At 46.9% G+C, this 25,876-nt stretch overlaps 1 protein-coding gene across 3 annotated transcripts in view; it reads right to left on the reverse strand.

The window, feature by feature from the left end:
* Positions 1-25,876, reverse strand: part of PXDC1 (PX domain containing 1) — a 153,201-nt gene that overhangs the window by 24,088 nt on the left and 103,237 nt on the right. The window contains exon 1 of one of the 3 annotated variants that reach the window (XM_019490567.2): positions 21,090-21,626. The exons of 1 other annotated variant lie outside the window; for it this stretch is intronic. In XM_019490567.2, coding sequence (XP_019346112.1) covers positions 21,090-21,345 — 256 coding nt within the window. In that variant the 5' untranslated portion in view covers positions 21,346-21,626. Of the gene's footprint in view, positions 1-21,089; positions 21,627-25,876 lie in introns of those variants that run through there. One more of the 3 variants, XM_006271874.4, reaches the window with a different exon arrangement.

Genomic DNA, 25,876 nt, shown 5'->3' on the forward strand with positions numbered 1-25,876 from the left:
CAGGGCTGCTCTTGTTGAGGCTGAAGCCACCCAGGTAGTGCTTGACTCCCCCTGCCTCCAATGGCTCCTCCTCCTCCTGCTGCACTACCCTGGGCAGCAGATAGCTTGGGGATGTGAAGGCAGCCATGGGGACACGTGTTGGGCAGCAGATGCCTGGCCAGGATGGGGAGAAGCTGCAGTTGGGAAGCTCCTGCCCCAGCATGCGGGACTCCGGCTCCTAGTTGCCTTCCACCCACTCGGGCACCCACACGTGGCTGCTCATCACACAGTGGGGCCAAGTGGGTAGAAGGCAACTGGGAGCTGAAGCTGGAGCCCTGCACACTGGGGCAGGAGCCACCCAGCTGTAGCTTCCCCCCTGCCTGGTTGGTCAACTGGTGTCTGGCACGTGTCCTCGCGGCTTCTCCATGTAATTTGCTGCCTGGAGTGGCACAGCAGGGGCAGGGAGCAGAGGAGGAGGAGCTGCTGGAGGCAGGGGGAGCCGAGCAAGCATTAACCAGGTTGCTGTGGTAGCAGCCCCACTGGGAGCTGTGTGCACTAGCCAGGGCTAGGGCAGTGCTGTCTGGGAGGCCCAGAGTGGGTGTGAGCAGAAGCATGATATGGGCTACCCCGGGTGGGAGCAGGCAGGGCTTGGCTCCAGGTGGAGCACTGCGGGGATAGCCACGGAGCCATGGCAGAGGAGGGGGAGCTGACCACAGCTGCACCACACTGCCCAGGTGAGCTCTGCTGCACACACCCCCTGCCTCCCCCTCCCTTCCTCCTCCTCCCCACCCCCAGCTGGCTCCTGGGGCCTAGCACATGGGAAGCCCCCACACCCACCCTCCACACACTCCCATATCCATCCCACCCCCCTTCACACACACAGTATATAAAAGTAAGAGTTCATTTTGAGCTGTTGTGCAATAACCTTTCCATATACTACTCAAAAAAACAAATCAGGAATATTAAAAAAATAAATAAATATTATAATAGATGTTTTATTTTTAGTATACAATTTTTTTATCTATAATTTGTTAAAATGACATCTTCTTAAATATTTTATGTGTGCAGCCCTTGACAGCTCACCAAAACTTATTAAGTGGCCCGCCAGCTGAAATAATTGCCCACCCTGGCCTAAAGGCTGCTTCAGAGAAAGCATCCAGCAGGCTGACACTCTTTGAATGTTTAAAATAAAACACTTTTTTCTAGTGTAAAAATAGTTGAGGTAAAACCCTGCTCTTGAGCACTCCAACAAGGTTGGTGACTGTGTAATCAAATTTTCCTTGATCTCCTTATGGCTACGTGAAGAACCACACACAAGACTATATATAAACCCAAAAAGGGCTTTGGATTGTGCCATACCAACAAACTGAAAAGGCAGTTTAAAGAAATATTTTTCCTCATTCTCTGTCACTCATTCTTATTTATCTGAAGGTGTAATTTGTAACTCTTGTACACACAAAGTTCCCAGGCAAGGGTGTGACTTTTTAAAGCTGTCAACATTCCTTCAAGTATAGCTTTAGTAAAACTAAATATAGATTGTCTCAACAGCAGTTAGATTAACATGATAAACAGCCAGACAGACAGATATGGCCTCATTGGCTAGGTCTTTATATTTGCCTAGTGGCCCACTATTTTGCCTTATTTTTCATCCCCTATCTGCCCCACCCCCCCTGTCTCCTAAGGACAGCTCCACCCACAGGGTCTGAAAAGAGACTAGTGGTTCTAGCTGTCTGCCTGCACACATTCTTTATTTGGTTGTCACTAGAATAAAATAGGGTTATAGAGAAACTGTATACACGTTCTTGGACTCCAGTGGAACCACTTGCATGAATGTGGATTTTTCTGTAAAAGGTCTGCAAGATTGAGCCTACATGCTGAAGATTCAAGACACTGAAAATCCTTCACAATCTTCTTAAATGGAAGGCTGGCAGGGAGAACTGGCTGGGGAATGGTTTTTCCCACCACAACTTCCCCATTCCACATTGGGATGACAGCAAGACACTGCTGGAGTAAAGAAACAACAGACAATACACACATGAGCATGCCAGTAACTGAGTGGTTAAGGGACTCAGTTGGGAGGTAAAACAGAATCATCTGCTCTCCTGTATCCCCATCCAAAGCCAGTGCCCTAACCACCAGGCTACTAGCTATTTGGGGGTGAGACTCCCTCAGTCTCTCTTTTTGAACCTGTTCCACTTTGTATAAATACTCAAATCCTCTTTGGAGCAAAGACTTGAACCTAAGTGTCTCTCTCTGCCCAGAAATTCCATTCAAGATCCAAAAAATGTTTCCCAAAGAAAGGTTGCATGTCTGTATATACACATACACGTATACATACACACATATAGCACAAGCTCTCATGAGTTGTAGCTCCCTTCATCAGATACCATGAAAGGACCTGCCGAAAGCAGAGTAGAAGGAGAGAGAAATCAGAATACAAAAGACAAAGGAGGGAGGGGAAAGAGCAAGAGAGATCAGGGGGAGAAGAGGGAGGGGGGAAGTTTGGTTAGTCTATAAAGTGCAAATCTACCTTGTCCTCTGCTTTTCTGGTTAGTTACGCTGAATTCAATTCAATTCAAAGTGATAAAGACCAAGGCAGACTGCGAGTAACTATAGAAGGATGTTGCACAGCTATGTGAATGGGCAACTAAATGGCAGATGAAATTCAATGTAGATAAGAGTCAAGTGATGCATATAGGTAAAAATAACCCAAGCTATACATATACTATGATGGGCTCAACATTAGTTGGCACTGTACAAGAAAGAGATCTGGGAGTCCTACTGAACAGCTTGCTAAAAACATCAGCTCAGTGCTCAGCAGCCATCAAAAAGGCAAACAAAATGTTAGGGATTAATAATTTGAGACTGTTGCTCCTTGTTCTGTCATCTGTCACCACTACTGAGAACAGCCTAGCCCCACCCTCTTTCAAACCCCCTTCAGATAGTTAAAGGCTGCTATTAAATCCCCTCTCAGTCTTCTCTTCTGTAGACTAAATAAGCCCAGTTCCCTCAGCCTCTCCTCATAAGTCATGTGCCCCAGCCCCCTCACTGTTTTCATTGCTCTCCGCTGGACAATTTATCTGCATCCTTTCTGTAGTGGACTCGCTGAAGGTGTACTCTATGCCATCTTCCAGGTTGTTGATTAATATATTGAACAAAACCAGCCCCAGGACCTACCCCTGGGACACTCTACCTGATACCAGCTGCCAATTAGACATCGAGCCATTGATTACTACCCTCTGTGCCTGATGAGCCAGCCAGTTTTCTATCTACTTTACAGCCCATTCATCCAGCCTGTACTTCCTTAGCTTGCCTGTGAAAATGTTGTGAGAGATCGTATCAAAAGCCTTGCTAAAATCAAGGTACGTCACATCCACTGCTCTCCTCATATCCACAGAGCCAGTCATCTCATAGAAGGCAATCAGGTTGGTCAGGCATGACTTGCCCTTAGTGAATCTATATTGACTGTTCCTAATCACCTTCTCCTGCATGTGCTTAGAAATTAATTCCTTGAGGAATTCCATGATTTTTCCATGGACTGAGGTGAAGCTGACTGGTCTGTAGTTCCCTGGATCCTTCTTTTTCCCTTTCTTAAATATGGGCACTGTGTTTGCCCTTCTGCAATCATCCAGGCCATCTCCTGATAGCCATGAATTTTCGAAGATAATGGCCAGTGGCTCTGCAATTACATCAGCCAACTCCCTCAGCACCCATCTGGCCCTGTGGACTTGGATGTGTCCAGTTTTTCTAAATACTTCCTAGCCTGTCTTTCACCACTGTTAGCTACTCACCTCCTCCACAAACTGTGCTGCCAGGTGCAGCAGTCTGGGAGCTGACTTTGCCTGTGAACAGAGGTGGAAAAGGCATTGAGCTGAGTACTTCAGCTTTTTCTGCATCTTCTGGCACTAGGCTGCCTCCCCCATTCAGTAAGGGACCCACACTTTCCCTGATCTTCCCCATGTTACTGACATACTTGTAGAAACCCTTCTTGTTACCCTTCAAGTCCCTTGCTAGATACAACTCCAATTGTGCTTTTGGCCTTCCTGGATTCATCCCTGCATGCCCAAGCAATACTCATACTCATCCCTAGTTGTTTATCCAAGTTTCCACTTATAAGCTTCCTTTTTAGGATTCAGTTTACTGAAGAGTTCCCTGCTAAGCCAAGCTGGTCTTCTGCCATACTTGTTAGCTTTCCTGCACATCAGGATGATTTGTTCCTGCACTCTCAGTAAGGCTTCTTTAAAGTATAGCCACCTCTCCTGGACTCATTTCCCTACCAGACTGGCTTCCCAGGGGATTCTGCCCATGAGCTCCCTAAGTGAGCTTGAAGCCTGCTTTTCTGAAGTCCAGAGTCCTTACTCTGCTGCTCTCCATCCTTCCTTTCTTCAGCATCCTGAACCGAATCATCTCATGGTCACTGCTGCCCAAAGTTGCCATCTACAAGTACATTCCCCACTAATCCTTCCCTGTTTGTGAGCAGCAGATCAGGAAGAGCATGGCCCCTATTTGGCTGCTCCAGCACTTGCACCAGGAAGTTGTCCCCAACACTCTCCCAAAACTTCTTGGATTGCCTGCACACTGCTATATTGCCCTCCCAGCAGATGTCAGGGTGATTGAAGTTCCCCATGAGAACCAGGACCTGTGATCAGGAAACTTCATCTACCTGTTTGAAGAAAGCCTCATCCACCACTTCCTCCTGGTCTGGTGGTCTATAGCAGACCCCCACCACAACATCACCCTTGTTGCTCTCCCCTCTGACCCTAACCTAGAGACTCTCAACAGGCCTTTCTCCAGTTTCATACAGGAGCTCTGAGCAATCTTATGGCTCTTTTCCATAAAGTGTAACTTCTCCTCCTCTTCTCCCCTGCCTGTACTTCATGAACAGTTTGTACCAATCCATGACAGTGCTCCAGTCATGCGAGATATCCCACCAAGTCTCTGTTATTCCAATCACGCCATAGTTCCATGACTGTGAAGAACTTCCAATTCTTCCTGCTTGTTTCCCAGGCTCTGTACAGGCACCTAAGATAACTAGAGGATTGCCCTGATTTCTCAGGAAGAATGAAAACACCTTCCCTGTTGCCCCTCATGCTTGCTCTTCCTCCAGGTCACCCACTTCCTCACTTACCTCTGGGCTTTGGTCTCCATTCCTTGGCGAACCTAGTTGAAAGCCCTCCTCACTAGGTTAGTGAGCCTGTCTGTGGAGATGCTCTTCCCTCTCTTTGTCAGGTGGGTGCCATCTCTTCCCAGCAATCCTTTTTCTTGGAACATCATCCTATGGTCAAAGAAGCCAAACACCTGCTGGCAACACCACCTGTGCAGTCAGGCATTGATCTTCAGGATGCACTCGCTCCTGCCCAGGCCCGTCCATTGACCAGAAGGCTTAAAGAGAACACCACCTAAGCCCCTGTCCCCTTCACCCTTGCACCCAGAGCCCTGTAGTCACTTTTGATCTGCTCAGGGACTCCCCTGGCAGTATCACTGGTGCCCACATGGATAAGCAGTATGGGGTAGTAGTCAGAGGGCCAGATGAGTCTCGTTAATCCCTCCACAACATCTTGTAGCTAGGCTCCGGGCAAGCAGCAGGCTTCCTGAGACAACAGGTCAGGTTGGCAGATGGATCCCTCCGTCCCCTGCAGAAGGGTATCTCCAACCACCACTACCTGTCGCTTCTTCTTGGTGGTGGTTGTCTCGATCCTTCCCACCTTGGGGAGGTCTGGCCTGTCCTCCTCCACCAGTGGAACGTGCTCCTCATCCTCTGTTGCTAGGGCTCCATATCTAGTCTCCAGATGAACTGTTGCAGGTGGAGATGAAGATTTCTGCCTGATGCCAGAGGTCACAAGCTTCTAGCTTCCACCTTCCTGGGAGTCCATGTCCTCTCCTTTCTCTAGTGCTGCCTCTGGCAGTTCTTACTCCACAGTCCCAGAGGTCTCCTCCAGTATCAAATTGATGAACTCCTCATGGTGGAGGATGCTTTGGAGAAGGTACAGAAAAGGGCAACAAGGATGATTAACAGTATGGAAGGGCTTCCATATGAGGAGAGACTAAAGAGGCAAGGCCTACTCAGTTCAGAAAGGAGACACTTGAGGGGGGACATGATAAAGGTTTACAATATACTAAATGCCAAAGAGAAAGTAAATAGGGATTCATTATTTACTCTCTCACAATGCAAGAACTAGGGCTCACAAAATGAAACTAGTATGTAGTAAGTTTCAAACTAACAAAAGGAAGTTTTTTTCACACAGTGTGTCATTAAAGTGTGGAACTTATGGCCACCAGATGTTTTGGAAGCTGACAGTTTAGCCTGATTCAGAAAAAGGGTAACATGCCAGTTTTGACAGAAAAGTTTAAGTTTCAATGAATTGGCATTGTCAGACAAAAAAAATTGATTCAATCTTCATGGGTTAATCTAAGCTGCGTAGATTGAACAGATAAGCAAGTGAACAGACATTCATTTTTAAATCCAGAAATACAGCCACATGCCTGCAGTGGCTCAGGCCAGAAGCTGGAGTGTGCTACAGCACACTTCCCTGCTCGGCTGGAGCAGTTTGGGTCAAGGTTAGACCACCCACCCTGCAAAGCATCCTGGGATACTGGGGGACTATGAGTTTACTTGAATCTGGAGGGGATCTGAGACAGAAGTTCAATAAATCGATTTAACCTAAATAAGCTAAGTGTGATACTACATTCATCCAGGTTTATCTTAAACTGTTTTTGACCTTTCTGAAAATGGTTTATGTGCACTAAACTTCTGTTGTGTTTCTGATCACTGATACCGGTTTATGCATAATTTCTGTCCCTAGCCTATATCTACCAGTACTCAACTTTCTTCAGTAAAAAGGAAGTCAGGCAACATAACCACACTGACACCCACACCCATACACTCTGGTTAGTCTATAATGTTCTTATATTCTATAAGGTGCAAATCGACCCTGCCTTATACTTTCCTCATTAGTCACACCGAATTCAGTTAGAATAGGTACAGGTCTCTCCCCTTTACATTTCCACACTCTAAATACATGGTAAATAATATAAATACCTTATATACAAACTGAAAACAATGCATTTTCTTTTTAAATATTTGCATTCTGAAGCTTCTTATGAGGTTTATATTTTTAGGAATTAACAGATATACTTTCATGCATAGTTTCAATTAACTGTAGGTGTAATCCTGAAGCTCCTCTGTACATTTGATCCTAGAAGAGTTTGCAGGTTCTGTGCTCCCAGTAAAGTTATATTTCAGCACCTGGCAGGACTGATCTCTTTGACACTTACTAGCAGGGGATAATCACAGTCCTTAACTGATCACTCACCTAAGAATTCAAAAGACAAGCCTTGGGAGATACAAGGACCATTCTGCAATTCTTATGGTTTGGTCTACAGTGAAAAAATGGTGAAAAGATCACATCCTCTTGCCAATGCATGTATGGTAGCATAGCCTCTGGTGTGGATGCAGTCCAATGGAAAAATGTTTGGTTGGGTTAGTGCAGGGGTGGGCAAAATACAGCCCACAGGCCACATTCGGCCCTCAAGGCCATTCTATTCAGCCCATGGGGCCCCTAAAAAAATGTAGAAAATCAATATTTCTCTGCTTTTGGTTCCTGTCAAAAATGTCAGGAACCAAGGGCAGTAGGACCTAGGGGAAGCCCTGGTGGGCTCCAACAACAGCGGGGCCTGGCCGGCCCTGCCCCCCAGCCGGAAGCCCCAGCTCCAGCTGCCCCGCGCAGGAAGCTCAGGTAAGTGGTGGGGGGGGGGGGGGGCCCGGGCAAAGAAGGAGCGCGGGGGGAGGGAAGCGGCCCCTCCCCATCCACGCCCAGTGCCCCACGCTGCAGCTGCTTGCAGCCTGTGTGGGGCTGTCTGTGTCCGCTCCGGACAGCCCCATGCGGGCTGCGAGCACTTGCAGTGTGGGGCACCGGGCGTGGGGTGGGGGAGGGGCCGCTTCCCCTCCGCACACAGCTTTTCCCTGGGCTCCTTTCCTGCACAGAGAAAAGTGGCCCCTCGCCCTCCCCATGCCCGGCGCCCTGCACTGCAGGTGCTCACAGCCCACGTGGGGCTGCCCCAGGGAGGCTGTGAGCGGCTGCAGTGTGGGGCACCAGGTATGGGGCGAGGAAGGGCTGCTTTCTCCGCCCCCACCACACTCAGCACCACCTTGTAACCCAGCCCCACTGCCAGGCTGGCTGTGGGGTGGCTTACAAGCTGGTGCTGAGAGTGGGGAAAAGTGGTCCCTCGCCCGCCCCATGGCCAGCGCTCTGCACTGCAGCTGCTCACAGCCTGCCTGGGGCTGCCTGTGCCTGCTCCGGACAGCCCCGCGCGGGCTGCGAGTGCCTGCAGTGCCATGGGGCAGGCGAGGGGCCACTTTTCCCCATGCTCAGCACCAGCTTCTTCCCTGCTGGCGAGCAAGTGATTGGGGCTGTGCGCTGCCCCCCACCTGTGCTGCGGGGTTGGGGGGCACTGGGTGTGAGTGGGCGGGGAGCCAATGGGAGCACAGGGCCCGCACCGGTGCCCTGGGACCAGTGCTGGTGGGGCCCAGAGCAGGGTGACAGGAGCACAGGGTCCCAGCCGGCAGGGGCTCTGTGGAGCCGGGCCAGCTCCCCCCTCCCTGCTGGTGCAGCCCAGCCTAGCTCCACAGACCCCTGCCAGCCTGTGCCCTGCTCTGGGCCCCACCGGTGCTGGCTCTGGGACATTGGTCCCAAGACATCAGGACGTTGGTCCCAAGATGGTGACCAGGGGGCGGGGCACCTATCAAGGGGTGGGCACCTGTCAAGGGGTGGGCACCTACCCATGCGGCCCTCGACAGCCTGCCAAAACTTGGTAAGCGGCCCTCCGCCCAAAATAATTGCCCACCCCTGGGTTAGTGTATGACTTTAGAGAGGTGGTAAAGTTGAAATGGCAGCAAAAAACCCTTCTGCCCTCTTATTCTGAGTCTTCATAAAGGGATCTGCTGACATAGGCATACTAGCACAAGGGCAAGCATCCAGTTCTACCAACTTCACTGGGAGTTAACCGTGTGAGAAAGGATTGCAAAACTACAGCCAAAACCTCCATTTGCATGCCTAGCACACACTTTGTACACTTGTTCATACAGAAGTCCCAAAATAAAAATACATTAAAAAGACGTCTTGTGGTTTGGAAGTCAGTGCTGCTGTTTTTCACTTGTTCAGTCATGCATGCATAGTTTAGCTCAGAGCTGGGAACGATCCTACTGATGTCATGGCAAAATACTGCTCACCCTCCATTTCTTCTGTGCTTACTACTGTCTGAATGCTAATTGAAAGCATGTGCTAACTCTTCCTAGGAAAACTTTGCTATGCTATCTTATTGTATTACATTACTTGGGCATTACCTATCATTTCAAGTAATTTACGTGCTATAAACTCTCATCAGCATGGTTTGAATGCTAACCTGGAACTCCAGTGCCTTCTTATTCCTACACAAACCCTTAATTTTATATCAGTGTGAACAATCATAACTGTTCGTGTCTATGAACCTATTGAGCCTAAATATAACATATATAAAACTTAAAAGATGTCATTTACTTGTTTTTAGCCTGTAAGCGGCTTGGCAGAGGAGTGTCATTTACCGCTGCACAGCTCATTATGGTATAATACATGGTATTAATGGGGAGTAACCCTGGTATATCAATTGTTTTAAAAAAATCTAATGACTTATAAGGAAAAATGACTGCATGCATTAGACTGATAAATCTCCTCCCTGGATGATGAATAAGACCTTCCTTTTCCAATAATGTTTAAGGTGCCAAGATTTTAAGCAGTGGGCCAAATTCTGCTCATTTTGTGAATAAGACCAGCCCACTGGACTCCAAAGCAAGTATCACCTGAATAAGGAAAGGAGGAACTGACATAGAGACCCCTCCTTACTGCCCTTGGATTTAACTCATGAACCACAGAACCCTGCTGCTGCATGGAAGTCAAAGCAAGTCTGCACTTTGTGTAAAAGTGTGCAAGATGTTATGCCACTAGTGATGACACTCCACACAATTAGATATCTAATTACATGTCTCACAGATTTACCTTCCTTTATCTAGACCCAGACTGCTACCACCACCCACTGGAAAACCCACTGGAGAGGCTAAGGTGAAAAGAGAGGTGGACAATTCCATGAAGCACACCCCTCAGGAGTCTCCTAAATCCATGTGGCAAGGAGGACAACAAAAAGAGAGGGTGAGCTGCTTCCCAATTGCATAGAAGGCCATCAGGGTTTACAAATCTCTGGAGGTCTTTCACACACACACAGGAGCAGTTTATTCTCTAGCCACAAAGGCATATTCAATAGGGCTGTGCGAAACACCATTGTTTTGTTTCAACATCCTTTTCACTGCTTTGAAGGGACAGTGTTTCATTTCGTTGTTTCATTTCGAAGCACTATCCCATTTTGTTTAGTCAAAAATGTTTCGCTGTTTCAACTCGTTTCAACGTTTCACCCATAGGCTATAATGGGGAATTATGAAAATACCTAAAATTGTCATTTTTTGCCTGATTTGGATGCAGGGATGGTAGCCCCTTCTGAGGGCATGAATCCTGTCAAGTTTCAAGGAGATAGGTGCTGAGGTTTCTTGGAAACTGAACCTCAAAGTTTTGAAAGCAAAATTTGCTGGCAGCGGCAGCCTCCTGTCATCCAGCATGTAGATCCGGGGGCTCGTATTGCCAGGAGGGCTGCAGGGCTGTGCCAGACTCTTCCCGGGGGTGTGGGCCCCTGAATCCGTGCCAGATGACAGGAGGCTGTTGCTGCCACCTGGGACCAGCAGTGGTGCAGTCCGGACTCATTGCCAGGGAAGACTGCCACAGGCAGCAGTGGCAGTCTCCTGTTGTCTGGGTTCAGATCCAGGGGCCCGCATCCCCAGGGGCTGCAGGGCTGTGCCGGACTCCTCTCAGGGGTACAGGCCCCCAGATCTGTGCCCTGGATGAGAGGAGGCTTCCCTGTAACCTGGGACTGGTGTTGGGCATAGGCTGCACCAGACAAAATTGCTGCTGCCACCTGTCCCAGGCAGCAGCAGAAGCCTTCCCTCCTCCGGCGCACAGATCTGGGGGCTTGCACCCCTGGGAGGAGTCTGGCACAGCCCGACAGCCCTCCTGGGGGTGCAAGCTCCTGGATCTGTGCACCAATTGGCTCTGCCAGCCCTATGGAGCTCAGCCCAGTGGCAGGAGGCGGAGTGCAGCGCTGGCTCTGTCTGCCTCCCATTGCCGGGCTGCGCTCCATGGGGCTGGCAGAGCCAATTGGAGTGCAGTGCCAGCTCTGCCCGCCTCCCTCCGCCAGCCCCACAGAGTGCAGCCCAGCGGTGTGAGGTGGGCAGAGCTGGCACTTCCCTCTGATCGGCTCCGTCAGCCCCGTGGAGTGCAGCCCAGTGGCAGGAGGCGGGGAGCCAGGGCTGTGCTCTCTGCCGGGCTGAGCTACATGGGGCTCCGGAGCTGCTCGGAGTGCAGCCCTTGCTCCCCCCTGCCTCCCACCATCAGGCTGCTTTGAAACTCAAAACGTTTTGAAACTTTCACAACATTTCAAGTGCCCTCATTTCGTTTTGAAGCTGTTTTGATGCTTTTTGTTTCATTTTGATTTCGCTGTTTCGAGCTTGAGACATGTTGAAACAGCTTCAAAATGAAACACTTGGTAAAATTTCGCACAGCCCTAATATTCAATGACTGTAAAATTGGGAAATTCAAACTGAATAGTAATACTTTTTTTCACACAGTCTATTAGCTCTACAAATCATTGTCCCTGGAAGGCTCTGAGGCCAAAAACTCAGCAGGATTCATAAAGGGATTGGAGACTTATATGGATATCAAGTATATTAAGAACAACAAATAGGAATTTGGGAAGGGATATTAAACCTTATGCATCAGCATTTCAGCCAGTGTCAAGCAAGGAGCATTCTGCAACTATTTTTTCCATTTTTTTATGCAGCACCCTATCACAATGGATCCTTGGCTGATGTTCCTTCATTACTGTCAAAAATATTGGAGCAACTGTGTTTAATAAGCATGTGAAAGGCCATAGTGGGAATATCCACCATCTGTCTCTAAAGTTGAGAATACCAGTCTAGAAGGGCTGTCCATTTGATCTTAGAAGGCAATATCCATATTCCTGTATTCCAAGAAGGGTAACGCCTTCCCTGTGACACCTTCCTAATTCAATGCCACTCTTCTCTCCTTCTATGGGAATGGAGAAATTCATGCATGAAGGGTCTAATTCACACAGAAGTTCTGGAGAGAATATTTTAAGCCTCAGTGGGTACATCTACATAAGACGTTTACTGTGGAGCTGCCCAATTAGTTCCACAGTAAAGTCTCTACATCTACATGTATGGCCCTATTAGGCCAGGGCTTCTCTGACCTGGCTCAGTGTGTTGCAGTCCCCGGTGCACGTGCAAACACAGTGCTTGGGAGCAATGAACTCTGGTGCAATATGTACTGGAGTTTACTGCTCCATGTTAATAGCACATGTAGATGCACCCAATGATCACCTTCATGCTCTAACAGTTTAATTTTCACAAACACTGCCCACTGGGTGGTGTTTCAGAGGCATCTGGCACATTTTACACAAGATGAGATTAACTAGCTATTATCACATCTTGAGTAGTTACCATGTTAATGCTGTTAATGCTATGATAAAACAAGGAATAAGCCACAAAGTTATTACACAAAATATGTATAAAAAATGTGTATACTAACTCTGTGTCTGGTTCCACACCATTAACTTGAAGTGTGGCCAGGCTGGAGCTCCCTGCCCCGGGTCATGTATTCCCAAGGCTGGGAGGTACATTAACTGACCCATGCTTCTAATTGTGGGGGCACCCCCAAGGCCACGAGCCCCTGAGATTGAGCCCACGACTAAGCCTAGGTCAGCTGATGGCTCCCAGCCACAGGGGTACATAGTGATTCCCTACGGCCGGGAGCTTGGATCAGCTGATGGCTCCTGGGATCAGGATTCTGGGCTCACCCTCTACTGACAATATGATGTAATGAAATCTGGTGCTCAGTCCCACAATCATACCTCCTACTATTCACTTGTGGCATGGTAGGAAGCACAACTGTGGGGATCACACATCAGATCCCATTGTGTCTTGAACTGCACATCTGCCAGGGGCCTGTTAGAAGCTGAAATTAAAAAAGCATGTTTGAAATCTGTTACATGCTGAATCTGTTCAGGTTGGTTACTCAGGACTAGAATTTCAGAAGGTACTTACACCCACACAATAGGAATTAGATGTCTACACACTTTGAAAATCCAGCTAGCTACATGCCTGTGCCTTTGGTCACTGTAATACTTGAAATACTTTTAGACCCTGAAATATGCCTTTAGCACACAAACATATCCTCAAGAAAACAGGTAGAGTTTACTCAGCAGAGGTAAATGATGGCACCTAACAGTGTCCTTTAAAACAACAGTGTAATTTCAATCTCAATATAAAATAAAAGCTTATTGTTTCATTAGGTGTTTAAAGTAACTCTTTGTGCTTATGTATCTTTTCACTTGCATAGATTTGCAAAGCACAGCAGCAAGTTAAAGACAGAGAAGTCCAGTTTCAAAGCTGCCTGGTTTTTCATACATTTATTAAACAAAGTTACACCAATATTACTATTAGGGACCATTGCAAAAACACTGCAAGGATAAGTAGAAAGAATACCCTTGGTCCCAGAAATCTCACAATTTTAGTATCAGAAAGTTCACAAGAGAAAACAAAAATGTAAGGAAGAGGGAAGAGAAGAAGGAAAGAAAACAGTAGTTTAATGCAAAACAGAAATCTTTACTATTACCTCTAGCACTATATTTATATGACCTTAAAGAAATATATATCCTCTTACCCCTACTCTCCCCCACAAAAAACTCTCTGACATGCTTCACTAATCTTTTATGAAGCCAAGGCATGTGGATGGCTTTATAATGAAACCAGCAGTTTTTATTCATCCTATAACATTATAGCTGGACTATGAAACTTGGCAAATAAAAAACTTAATTTTGGTTAGACTGCATTGCTAGAAGGTTGATAATGAAGAGCTGTGCCCTTTGTCTACCAGACAGAAGCTGTGAGTAAGCTCTCTTAATGAACTGTTGACAATGTCAACAAAGAAATGGGGCACAATAGATGTAGTGTATTTATTTGTGTTATCACAGCTGCTGTCTTTAGAAAGTGCTACATTGCCTCTGTAGAGCTCCCTATACTCATAAATTAAACTCCCAGATGGTTTTGTAAAAACAAAAAAGAAATGTATGTAACACAGCATGTATAAATCTGTAAGTGGTGGATATGGGCATACAGTAAGCATAGCACAATGTTTAGGCAAATAAACATTGCCAGACTTGTTATGGGCATAATCCAGACCACTGCAGCTTTTGGAAGGGATGCAAAGTATGCATCTTTCCCAGTGCACCACAACTCTGACACAGCACCAGCTGATCCAGTCCCAGCATGAAACAGAATTTGCTGGGTGTTTTGCATCAGAAGACAGTGTGGAAGATGAAGGAAAAGTTCTGATGAACTGTGAAGTCATCACTGACACTAATGCTCCAGTAAGAAAAGAGCTTCTAACAGCCTAGGAAAGCATGACAAAGAAAGCGAGATATCAGACATGGAAGAGGAGCAGCATGGATAGAGAACTACAGCAGAATTGCCCTGCAAGACAAAAAAAATCTCATAATGGTGGGACACCAGACAGTATGTGTATAAACAGTGTGTGTGCGCAGAGAAGCCAGAAGCCAGAATTTCAAGGAGCACAATTTGGCCCTACAACAATAGCACTGAAGTGCTTCATTCCATCAGGATTGCTAGAAAAAGATAAAATGTATCACTGACTTCAATAGCTAATGCTAGTGGTTAAGTTTGGGCTTTATTAAATTAGGGTTAAGGAGTCAAAGGTGGATGAACACAAAGCCACGTTGCTTCCTTGGGAGCCATCAGCTGTACAAACTGACATGCTTTAACCATGACAGCCCAGGTAGGCCTTTTCCTTTGACTAAAGCCCTGATTCTGTATCCACTGAACTCATTGGAAGGGGCTCTGACTTACCAACTGTCAGCCCATGTTCTAAGAAAAGTCTTGATACAGAACTTCTCAAAAGGCAGTGTTTTGGAGGCAGTTGCTACTGCTTGTTAGTTCACATCTCATGTTCTATATTTGACTTCATTCATATGGTCTATCAAAATTACTTCTAGTTTTCTCTACAGCTCATCACAGGTCAACTCTGCCACCCTTTAAGGATGCCTTCTCCACCAGCTGTTACTTGTGTACAGAGGCAGTAATTAATTCTGCACAGGTACAGACAACACACAAATTGATGATGACTGAAATGAATTCCAGACCTGTGACTTAATTACTGAACCTTTTAATATCATTTCCGCATATGCCTACGGCAAGGGATAGGCACATTTCAGAAAGAAAGAAAATGCTGTGAAGTGTCTCGTGACATCATGAGTCATGAGAATCAAGATGATAATCTTCATAAAAGAAGGAATCTGATTTAGATCAATGTAATGATAATGGCCCTGCAGGTTCTGACATAACAACACAGAACCAAACTTGTGAGACAGCGTATTAAGATGCAAGAAAACTACTTTATAAAAGTGTCACTATAGCAAAGACTCTGATTATTCTATATAAAATTAATCACTCTTCCTGTGGTTGAATGTACTTGGCCTTTAGCCTCCTAGGGCATTTCAGACATCCAAGTATCAGGTACGCTTTGCCATATGCTGTTATTGCATACACTGGTTGTAGCACTTGGCAAAAGGGCCAGATTGTATGCTGCTGATATCCTCTGCACATGGACTATCCCATTCCCTACACAGAAAGGGGAAGATGGTTAGCCATCTCCAGGGCTACATCTCAACAACTACCCCTTCCCCTAGAGCTGTGGAGTCCTGCACACTTCCAAGAGAATGAATTGGGGCCAAGGTGAGGGAAAGACAACCTGAGAGCAAAGCAGCTCTTCTACCAGGCCATGGTCAGCTGTCAAGAAATATAATAAAGCTAGCAACCTTCCTCCCCATGTGAGCTCTTTCCTGAGCCAGGGAGACACTGGCAAAACAATTCCACTGAAACATGTTGAAATGCCTATGTCCTCCTGGGTCTTGGGATAACTAAAAGTCCCTCCCCAGAAACAGATCCTGGAGATCTTTTGTAGCTGGAAGGAGACCTTCCCTTCTCTACTTCTTTGCCTTCAAAAAGAAGAACACAGAGGAAACGGCATAAATTCTCTGCCCCAAGGGGAGGAGATCTATCATGAGAAAACAGTAATTTCAGACGTGTAATCACAACACTCTCTAGAGAAATCTTGCAACAAAAGCAAGCCTTGTTGCTGTGCAGTATAAAAACATATGTCTATATCAGATGAGGTCATTTGCAGACATTCAACGATCCATCTAAATCCATTTCAGTCAGAAGAAGTAAACTTTACAAAGCAACACATTATAGAACTGTCTTTCTAAAAAAGCATAATCAACTTTCAGTCCCTTCTTAGAAATGTAATATATATTTCTCCTATATACATATTTTTTGGTATTCCTACTGCCATTATGGCTCCATTTTTTCCCTATTACTTTATTTTTGTATTAGCATCACTGGTACTGTACAATTCTGGAAATAGAACATTTTTCCCTAGGTTGCTGATGCTCTGGAAGGAAGAACATTTTAGTATGTAACATTAGTTTTGTGCTGAACCCACAGATAAACATATCCCACAAAAGGAGACCACTATCTGACAGAGAAATTGGATTTTTTAAAGGTCCATACAAGGTTAATAACCACCTTTAAGATCAAGGTATTTTAGACCTATTTTTGGTGTTCATTACTTTAAAATATCCCTTGAATGTCATGCACTGTAGTTTGACAAAGTGAGTGCCTAAGTAGCAGGATAACCTGGTTCTTCTAAAGTTACTTAAGCAAATCTTCAGTAGCCTGAAATATTTCTGACTCCTGTGATGCAATGCAGTTTGGCTTACATTGTTCTCATTGCTGCCGTGAATATTAAAGACAGAAATTATGCTCTGACATTTTGGAGAACAGCTAAAATGTATAAGATCTCTCACTCCATACAACTGTCACACTTTTACAATTTAGGTTAAATATACTGAAATTTATGGGAGGGAAACATACCCATTTCTTAGAACACTCCATGCAAAAACCGTACCTATCCAAAAAGTTTAACTAAAGTTAGGTCACGCTCACCATGGAAGTCAAATGCACTAATCTCTTGCTTACAAAAAACTTCATTTAGATTAATTCAAATTCATGTCTTTCATTGGGTTAAACAAGGAATTGTTCTATACACAGCATGACATGATGCAAGTGTATGCCAGGCACACACAGACTTGGTGTGTCTGAGCAAAGCCTTTATAGCAAAGTACAGGCTGTGCAGAGAAATATGGTGTTACCTCTGCATTGCAGTCTTCTTCTCCCTCACAGAAAAACTTCTAAACAAAAGATGATTATAATTAAAATTACTAGTTGCATGCTCTAAGTAGTTGGAAAAAATTCAGTACTTTTATTCAATCTTATTAATATGTTGCACTGAAAATAGGTTCAATGATTAGCCAAGGAAGATGCAGGTGAGATTTAAATTGTTAGACCCAAGAAATCACTGAACTGTGGGCACCAAAAAGGTATGCAATTCTCTCTTCGTTACTGCCAATATCATGGTTCAGCTTTTCAAACCTTACTTGTGTGTACCATTCATTCACTCCAGTAGCCTCCCAAAGGGAGTGTTATTCTATTAAGAAGATACGGGAGGGTTGAATGATCAGGACTTTAAACAGAAATTAAATAGATTTTACTAAAGATGTCTAGTCCTCCCTGATTACTCATTTACTTACAATCTAAGAGGTACCTCTGACCCTCCAGTTAGAGCACCAGCATTCCAGTGTGAACAGAGAAGTACCCACATAACACCATCTACACAAATAAGGTCTCTGAAACTTGTAATTAAGGCCTAATATTTTTTAAAATGCATAATCTGTAATGGGGGTGGGGGGGGGGCGGAGAAGGAATAGGCTCTTACTTCAGACACTTAAGACCTGATTTCTAAAACTGCTGAACAGCCACAGCTGGAATTGCAATCAATAGGGCCATAGGGCCAACATGTGCCCAGCAGGGCTAAAAATCAGACCCAAGGTGTCTGATGTAAGACACTCAAAATTGTGAAATTTTTGCCCCTCAGCCTCCAATGAATCAGCAGGGAAGCATTTTCAGTTTCTATGCAGCAATGTTCTTTAGCTGTCTGAAGAGGGCACTCAGTGCCTAGGAGTCTAGTGTCCTTCCTCCAGATACCAGGAAATCTGCAAATTCTGCTAAATACTGTCTGTGTCACAAGGACCCAAAAAAGGAAGGAAGCGTCAAAAAAGATGCGTGAGAAAAGATGCCACCTCCAAAGGGAAACAAAATGAACCAAGAAGAGCTGCTATGTATTTCCATAAACAGAGAGGGAAATGACCCCGCAGACTTAATATACGCAGTTGAGGGGAGGGAGAGAGGAATTGGAGAGGAGCAAGAAGAAATCGAATGTATTCCAGATACTTTTTTAACAAGACAAAAATGACACTACAACCAAATGGAGACCTGACAGGAGACGAGAGAGGCAATTTAGTTTCAGTGACTGACACAACCTACAAGCCACATTTCAGTTTAATCTAGACAAATGCTTATGAGCAAGCTACCTGGGTAATAGCCAGTCTCCAGTCCCAAGGGATTGAGTTTGTTCTTCACAGGTGAGAACCTGGAGCAACTGCACTGAGTTTGGCGGGGCTATACTGAAGTCAGGGGGCTGGGAATTAGGATGTCAACTCCCATGCACCTCCCATTGTAGCTCACAAGGCATGTGAAGAGACATCACCTAAGCAGAAAACTTCTCTACTGCTATGAGAAACTAACATACATTCTTGGCTTTTTTCTCCCTGATATATTAATCACGTGATTTATGTATGTTCTGACCAAAGCAACAGGGTAATAAGCACTGGCAAAGTGTCCCTTATGTTAAAGCAAGGGACGCTGCTTCCTTCTACTCCAAGTTTCTGAAACAAGTTTCTTATTTTGGCCAAAGATGTCCTGCGCTCTATGTAGCCCATCTTAAAAAACCCAAAACGATTAATTGGTTTCTCTCCACAACTCATATATAGCATAAATTTTGGGTAACCTTTTCTCAAACATCTCTGATCCACAGCTCTTTTAAAATGTGAAGAAATTAAAGCTATAGTTTTAAACAATATGCACTGAATCCATGCCTGATGCAATGTCAAGGGCTTTCAGAGAAGCTACATGAGGAATTATTTCAACCCTATGATCTTACTTCCACCACTGGGAAGAGCCACAGCCTTTACCACTCTATTGCAAAGGAGATAGAATGACCATATATATCTCACCCCCGAAAAAGCCCCCAGGCCCCCACACCTGATGGAGACCAATACAAAGCTCACTGAGTTCAGGTCATTTTGATCTAAGCAGAAAGGGGAAGTATTTCGGCTCCGTCTGCAATGCTATCCACAGGGCACAGCAGAAATGCAGAGTTCATGCATGCAGAGCATGACAAAGTTGAGTCTCAGGAATCCAGGTCATGGGCCAAATCCCTGGGACTTATTCTCTACCACCTTCTGCCTTGGTACTGACTGGGCACCACGTTGGCCCTGGTGTCAGTTACTCCAAGGGAGCAAGGCTTTGAGTAAGGAAGCCCAGGAGATGGGCTTTAAACTCCTTTATGCCCCACTTGCTTTCCAGCCTCTCCCCCTTCCAGCCAAGAAGAGGTCTGACTCTCCCCCTAACATGCATGATAACAGATAAAAAACATGCTGATGCCCTACTCATGCATGCACTCACACACATTGACACACGCATCCACATGCACTGACACATACATACTAAAACCGACACATTAAACCAGGTACATATTCACACAGGCCAACACACATACATGCTTACAGTCACAGACTAACACACACTACACATGCCTGCATGCACCAGCAGTGACACACACTCGTGCATAAACATACCCTAAACATATCTACAGGTACTAACACCGACACACTCACGCACAACCACACACTGAACATGCCCACACGTGCTAACACGGACACACGCCCCCACATTCACACCCAGACATGCATGCACACAATAATATACATTCACAGACTAACATGCACTAGTCATGCCCGCAGGCACTAACACCGACACACACACACACACACACATTCACATGCAGAATAACAAATGCTAATCATGCCCACCAGCACTAACACTGACACGCATTCACAAACACACATGGTGACACTCATGCACACACTCGCACTCACACTGGGAGATATACTCACAAAAACACACATGGTGACACACCCACACTCACTCACATGCACGCACCATGACACACTCACCCACACTGACACACACACACACACACACACTGATGCACACTCACACAGTGACACACACACACAGAGACGCACACAGCAACACTGGCACTCACAGACATGGACATGCACTCACAAACACAGTGAAATATCCACACTTGGAAACACGTACACTGACAAGCAGTTACAAACACACACATGGTGACATACCCTCTCTCACACTCATGTACACACACTGACACACACAAACACCCTGACACACTCACCCACACCAACACATGCACACATTTGCAGCAACATGCACTTAGAAGCACAGTGACACACTCACCCACACTCTGACACACATAGACGCTGACACAGGCTCACAGTGACACATTCACGCACACTCAGACACACACTCACAAGCACACACACGGTGACACACTCACCCCCCCACAGTGACAAGCTGGCATTCACAGACACTGACACGCACCCTCAAACACGGTTACACAGTCACACCCACTCAGACGGACACACGCTGCTACGCACCCACCCACACGGTAACACACCCACACTCTCACGCACACACATCGGACACGCAGTCACAAACACCGTGACACACTCGCCCACACCCTGACACACACAGACACCGACACGCACTCACAAACACACAGCCCGTGACACACTCCCGCACGCGCACGCCGGAACCCGTCCGGGGCGGCGGGCACACACACACACGCACGCACGCACACACGCGCGGGCCGGGCCGGGCCGGGCCGGGCCGGGCGGACCTTGCAGCAGCGGCGCCCGCTGGAGCTCGGGCCGGTCCTCGGGGAAGGAGTCGAGCAGGCGGCGGAGCAGGCGGCGCAGGTCGGCCAGGCTGCGGTGCAGGTAGAGCACGCTGCGGTCCGACCACTCCGTGCGGATCTCGTAGAAGTCCTCCTCGGCGCCGCGCCGGTCGATGATGAGGCGCCGCACGCCGTTCACCCAGCAGCCCCGCACGTACATGTTCACCAGCGACGTGCCCTCAAACACGGCCGACGCCATCCCGGCCGCCGCATGCCCCGGGCCCGCCCGCGCTCACGGGGCCCCGCGCTTCGGCCGCCTCCCCATGCGGCGCCTCCGCTCCGCTCCGGCCGGCCCAGATGTTGGCAGCGCTCCGCGCCTTCCCTGCGCCAGCGACACGGCGCGTCTCGTCCCGGCCCGGCCCGGCCCGCCACCCGCCTCCTGGGCCGGCCGACACCCGGCTCTTCCTCTTCCTCCTGCTCGGGATGATGTCGCAGCGGGCGAGGAATGTTTTCCCTCCCAGTGACCCCTGAAGTTTCCCTTCCAGCCCGCCCAGCTGAGAAGAAAAGCTCCCCGCCTCCCTCCCTCCCTTCCCAGGCTATTTCGTGCCTGCGGAGGCAGAGCCCCGGGCTGCTGCGGGTGGGTGTAGCTTGGGGGAAAGGAGTGCCTTGGTCTCCCCCGACCCTCCACAACACACCGACTGCAGCCGGGGCTGCGGAGGAAATGGTGAAGGGAGAGAAGGGAGACCCAAGAGGACAGATGGGGTTCAGGGCTGGGAAGGGAAGGAAAGGCAGCAAGTTTTTCGTGCTATCCACTGGGGAGGTGCAGGACCAGGAAGGAGACCCTGGCAGGGGGAACCACCCTGGGACGGTGGGGCCGTTTTCCTGTCCTTTGTCCGTTCACATCTCGGGGCTGTTTCACTCGCTGGGTAGTGTCCGCTGGCTCCTTCAAGGGTCAGGGGGCACTGGCTGGAACCTCCTGTGGAATCTGCGACCTTGGCTCCTGCCCCTGTTTTGTCTTTCAGTTGTCCCAAGCCATCTGTGACATGCCCTTCATGCAGTGGTTCTTAACCCTTTTTGGACCCAATTGTAAACATGGATGAGCAGTCCCAACCCAGTGCCCCTCACACCTAACCCGCTGCCCTCCAGCGTGTGGGACATGGGGGGTCCAAACAGCCCTGGCAGGCTGGAACTCTGCCAGCCTGCAAGGGAAAACCCACGGTTTTCCACATTTTCCTCCTTTAAAGGAGAATGCATTTTTAAAGTTTGCTTGCAACACTTTCATACATTCTTGTGACCCACTTTTGGGTCATAGCCCACAGATTAAGAAACACTGATCTAGTCCAGCCCCTGCTCAAGGCAGGATCATCCCTGACTAAAGCACCTCAGCCAAGTGTCTGTCCAACCTGTCCTTGAAAATTTCCAAGGATGGCGATTCCACAACCTCTCTAGGTAGCCTGTTCTAATGCTTGATCACACTCATAGTCAGAAAGTTCCTCCTCATCTCTAACCTACATGTCCTCTGCTGCACTTTGAGGCCACTGCTCCTAGTCCTGTCCCTTAACAGTCACAGAAAAAGGCCCATATATTCTTGCGACATACTTTTGGGTCACGACCCCTGGGTTGAGAAACACTGCCTTAGTGCTCTTCTTCATCAAGGGGCATTTATAAGCTCTATTTGATGGGCTTGGGCCCATGCTACCAAATGGCATATCAAAAGGCCTGGTGCTTTTCATGAATCTGCTCTCTCCTTTTTGTCCCTGAGAGACAAAAAACATCCCTGAATGAAGCAGCAGCATGGGTTCTTGAGGCATGTTCACCAATACTCAGCTTGCTTCATCTTTCCAGGGCTGGATTAACCCATAGGCAAACGAGGCACATGCCTGGGGCCCTAAGTGAAGAAGGGGCCCAGTTATGCTTATTTTTCATGTAATTATTGAATGAAAAAAGCAACTATACAGTATTAAGTAGGGCCCCACACTTTTGTTTGCCTACGGCCCACTAGAGGGTTAATGTAGCTCTGCATCCACCCTCCACTCCCCTTCCCTGCAGACTCCCTATTCTACACAAAGACTCCCTGCTTTCAAAACCCTTCCACCCCAGGGATGGATGTGCCTCAAGTCAACATGGGCATCTGTCAAAACTGGAGAGGTTTGTTTAAGAACAAGCTTTCCAGGGCAGGGTGCAGGGATCTGAAAATTCTGCTAAATACCCTGTCACAAGGACACAGAAAAGGAAAGGGAAAGAAAACGTTGTCTAGATGCTGAGAAATGTGGGAATCTCCATAGAATCAGAATAATAGAAAATGCAGGTTGGAAGGGACCTCAAGAGGTCATCTTGTCCAGCCCCATGCTCAAAACAGGACCACCCCCAACTAGATCATCCCAGCCATTTGTCTAGTCAGGGCTTAAAAACTTCCAAGGGTGGAGATTCCACAAATCTCTCTGGGTAACTGTTCCAGTATTTTACTACCCTCTTAGTGAGAAAGTTTTTCCTAATATCTAACCTAAACTTCTCTTGCTGCAACTTGAGACTATTGCTCTTTGTTCTGTCATCTGTCACCACTGAGAACAGTCTATTTGCAACCACTCTTCAGGTAGCTGAAGGATGCTATTAAATCCCCTCTCAGTCCTCTCTAGACCAGTATTTCTTAATCAATGCTCTAGACTAAATAAGACCAGTTCCCTCAGCCTCTCCTCAGAAGTCATAGGGGGCCCCAGCCCTCTGCTGGACTCTTTCCAATTTGTCCATATCCTTTCTGTAGCAGCGGCCCAAAACTGAACACAGTACTCCAGATGTGGCCTCACCAGTGATGAATAGAGGGGAATAATCATTTCCCTTGATCTGCTGGCAACACTCCTATTAATGCAGCCCTGTATGCTGTTAGCCTTCTTGGCAACAAGGGCACACTGTTGGCTCATATTCAACTTATTGTCCGCTGTAACCCCATAGTCCTTTTCTGCAGAGCTGCTGCCCAGCCAGTTAGTCCCTAGCCTGTACCGGTCAATGATACTTACTGTCCCCAAAGTAAATAAAAGTTGCATGCACAGAAATGTCCTTTATTGCCCAGTACAGCCCACAGACATTTCTGATTGTGGAATAAGTCAGCCCCCTCCCAATCCCTCCCTTCCTGCTGCCCATTTAATTAAAAAACATCCAGGAGCCCAAACTACTGTTTCAAGCAAGAGCACTATAACTGCTATCAGGGCAGTAACATTAAGAAAACAATTAACATAAAAATAAAGCCCCTTTTGTGACTTCTTACAAATTTGGCCAGTCTGCCCTGCCCAACCCCTGAATACCCAGCCCTGCAGAAACAAAATATCCTTTTTGCCTTCCCTCCTGCGAGCAGCCCAAGGTGGGCTTTGTAAAGGTCTTTGGCAAAAGGAATTCGGCTCCACTGAAACCCAGCAGCTTTTGACAGAACACAACCAGGACCGGGGTGGACACTCCCTAGTCAGGAGTCCTAGACAGTAGTCAGGAGTAAGGGGGTTGTGGCAACAGGGGGTGGAGGTGGGAAGGGTCCTTTCTTCAACAATCTTGAGGTCTCTGCCTTTACCTGTGCATTTCCCAAACTGTACGGTGCACCCCCCCCATGTGTGAAAGCTTCCTGCAGGGGTGCCTGCGAGTCACAGATGCAACCCCTGATTTAGCCACCGCTTCCCTCACTACCCGTTCTGCCAGGGAGGAGGGGAGTGGTAGTGGCAGCTGCACTAGGAAGGCAAGAGAGTACCTGACTTCACCACAGTGAGGTGTAAACCCACAGAGTTTGAGAAATGCTGTGCTATGTAACTCAACAGCACCCTAAAGCAGGGTTTTTGATGTGACACCTGTGACTCATGATGACCAGGAGATTCAGCCAACAATCTCACTGTAACTCAGTGGCTGAGGTTGCAAGTATTGGGCAGAGACAAGAATTATGCAGAGCCTAGTGGGAGAGGTGCTCTGAGGCCATTGTAGGTTAAGCAGTTTAGGATAGTGTTAGTATTTTTCCACTTTTTCAATCCACCATACTGTGTATTGCATTGCTATTTACCTTTGAGGTAAATCCTGCTGCCTTTAAAAGCACTTTAAAATAATGAAAGCCTGAAAGATGATTGACAGCACTTGTTAAACCACCTGAAGCTTCTGCTACCTAAAACACTCAGTTGTCAACCAGGAAGAAAATTGTTTGTTGATCATTCACTAAACCATTATGATGCTTCAAGTCATGTCATGGTGAACCAGGTGAGCCAGAAAACAAATTGTCATTCTTTCTGTCTCTCCCTGCCACCTACTCCCTACATCCTTTTGATTCAATTTCTGTCTCAATGCAGCTCAATCTATATTAAAGCATAATAGAATATCAGAAAGGACAGCAAACCAAAATTGAACCATATTTCTCTAAGCATAAATGATTAAAGCCATTTATGCATTGTACTCGTATATTCTTCATTACAGATAATGATCTAATTTTTAAAAATTCTAGACTGGTGATACCCCCAATATTGAACTTTACCAGTTACTGAAGTCCATTGCCACAGCATTCAACAGAAACAGGACAGAAGCTCTCTCGGATAGATAGAAGTAACCTGAATAAACAACCCTGAAATCTATATAAAATTCCAAATACAGTTGCCCCAATATCCAGTGAAATGCAAAACAGAGGCCCACCCACTTTACCTCATCTCACTACAAAAGGTTTTTCACATTGCTGACAGGCCAAACTTCTCTTCAGTACTGGTTATTAGCTATTTGGAATATTCAGTTGTTTTGAAGGAAAAGGAATTGATATGAACCTTTGTACTGTAGGA

The sequence above is a fragment of the Alligator mississippiensis genome, chromosome 3, assembly GCF_030867095.1.
Source record: "Alligator mississippiensis isolate rAllMis1 chromosome 3, rAllMis1, whole genome shotgun sequence".
Classification (NCBI taxonomy): Eukaryota; Metazoa; Chordata; order Crocodylia; family Alligatoridae; genus Alligator; species Alligator mississippiensis.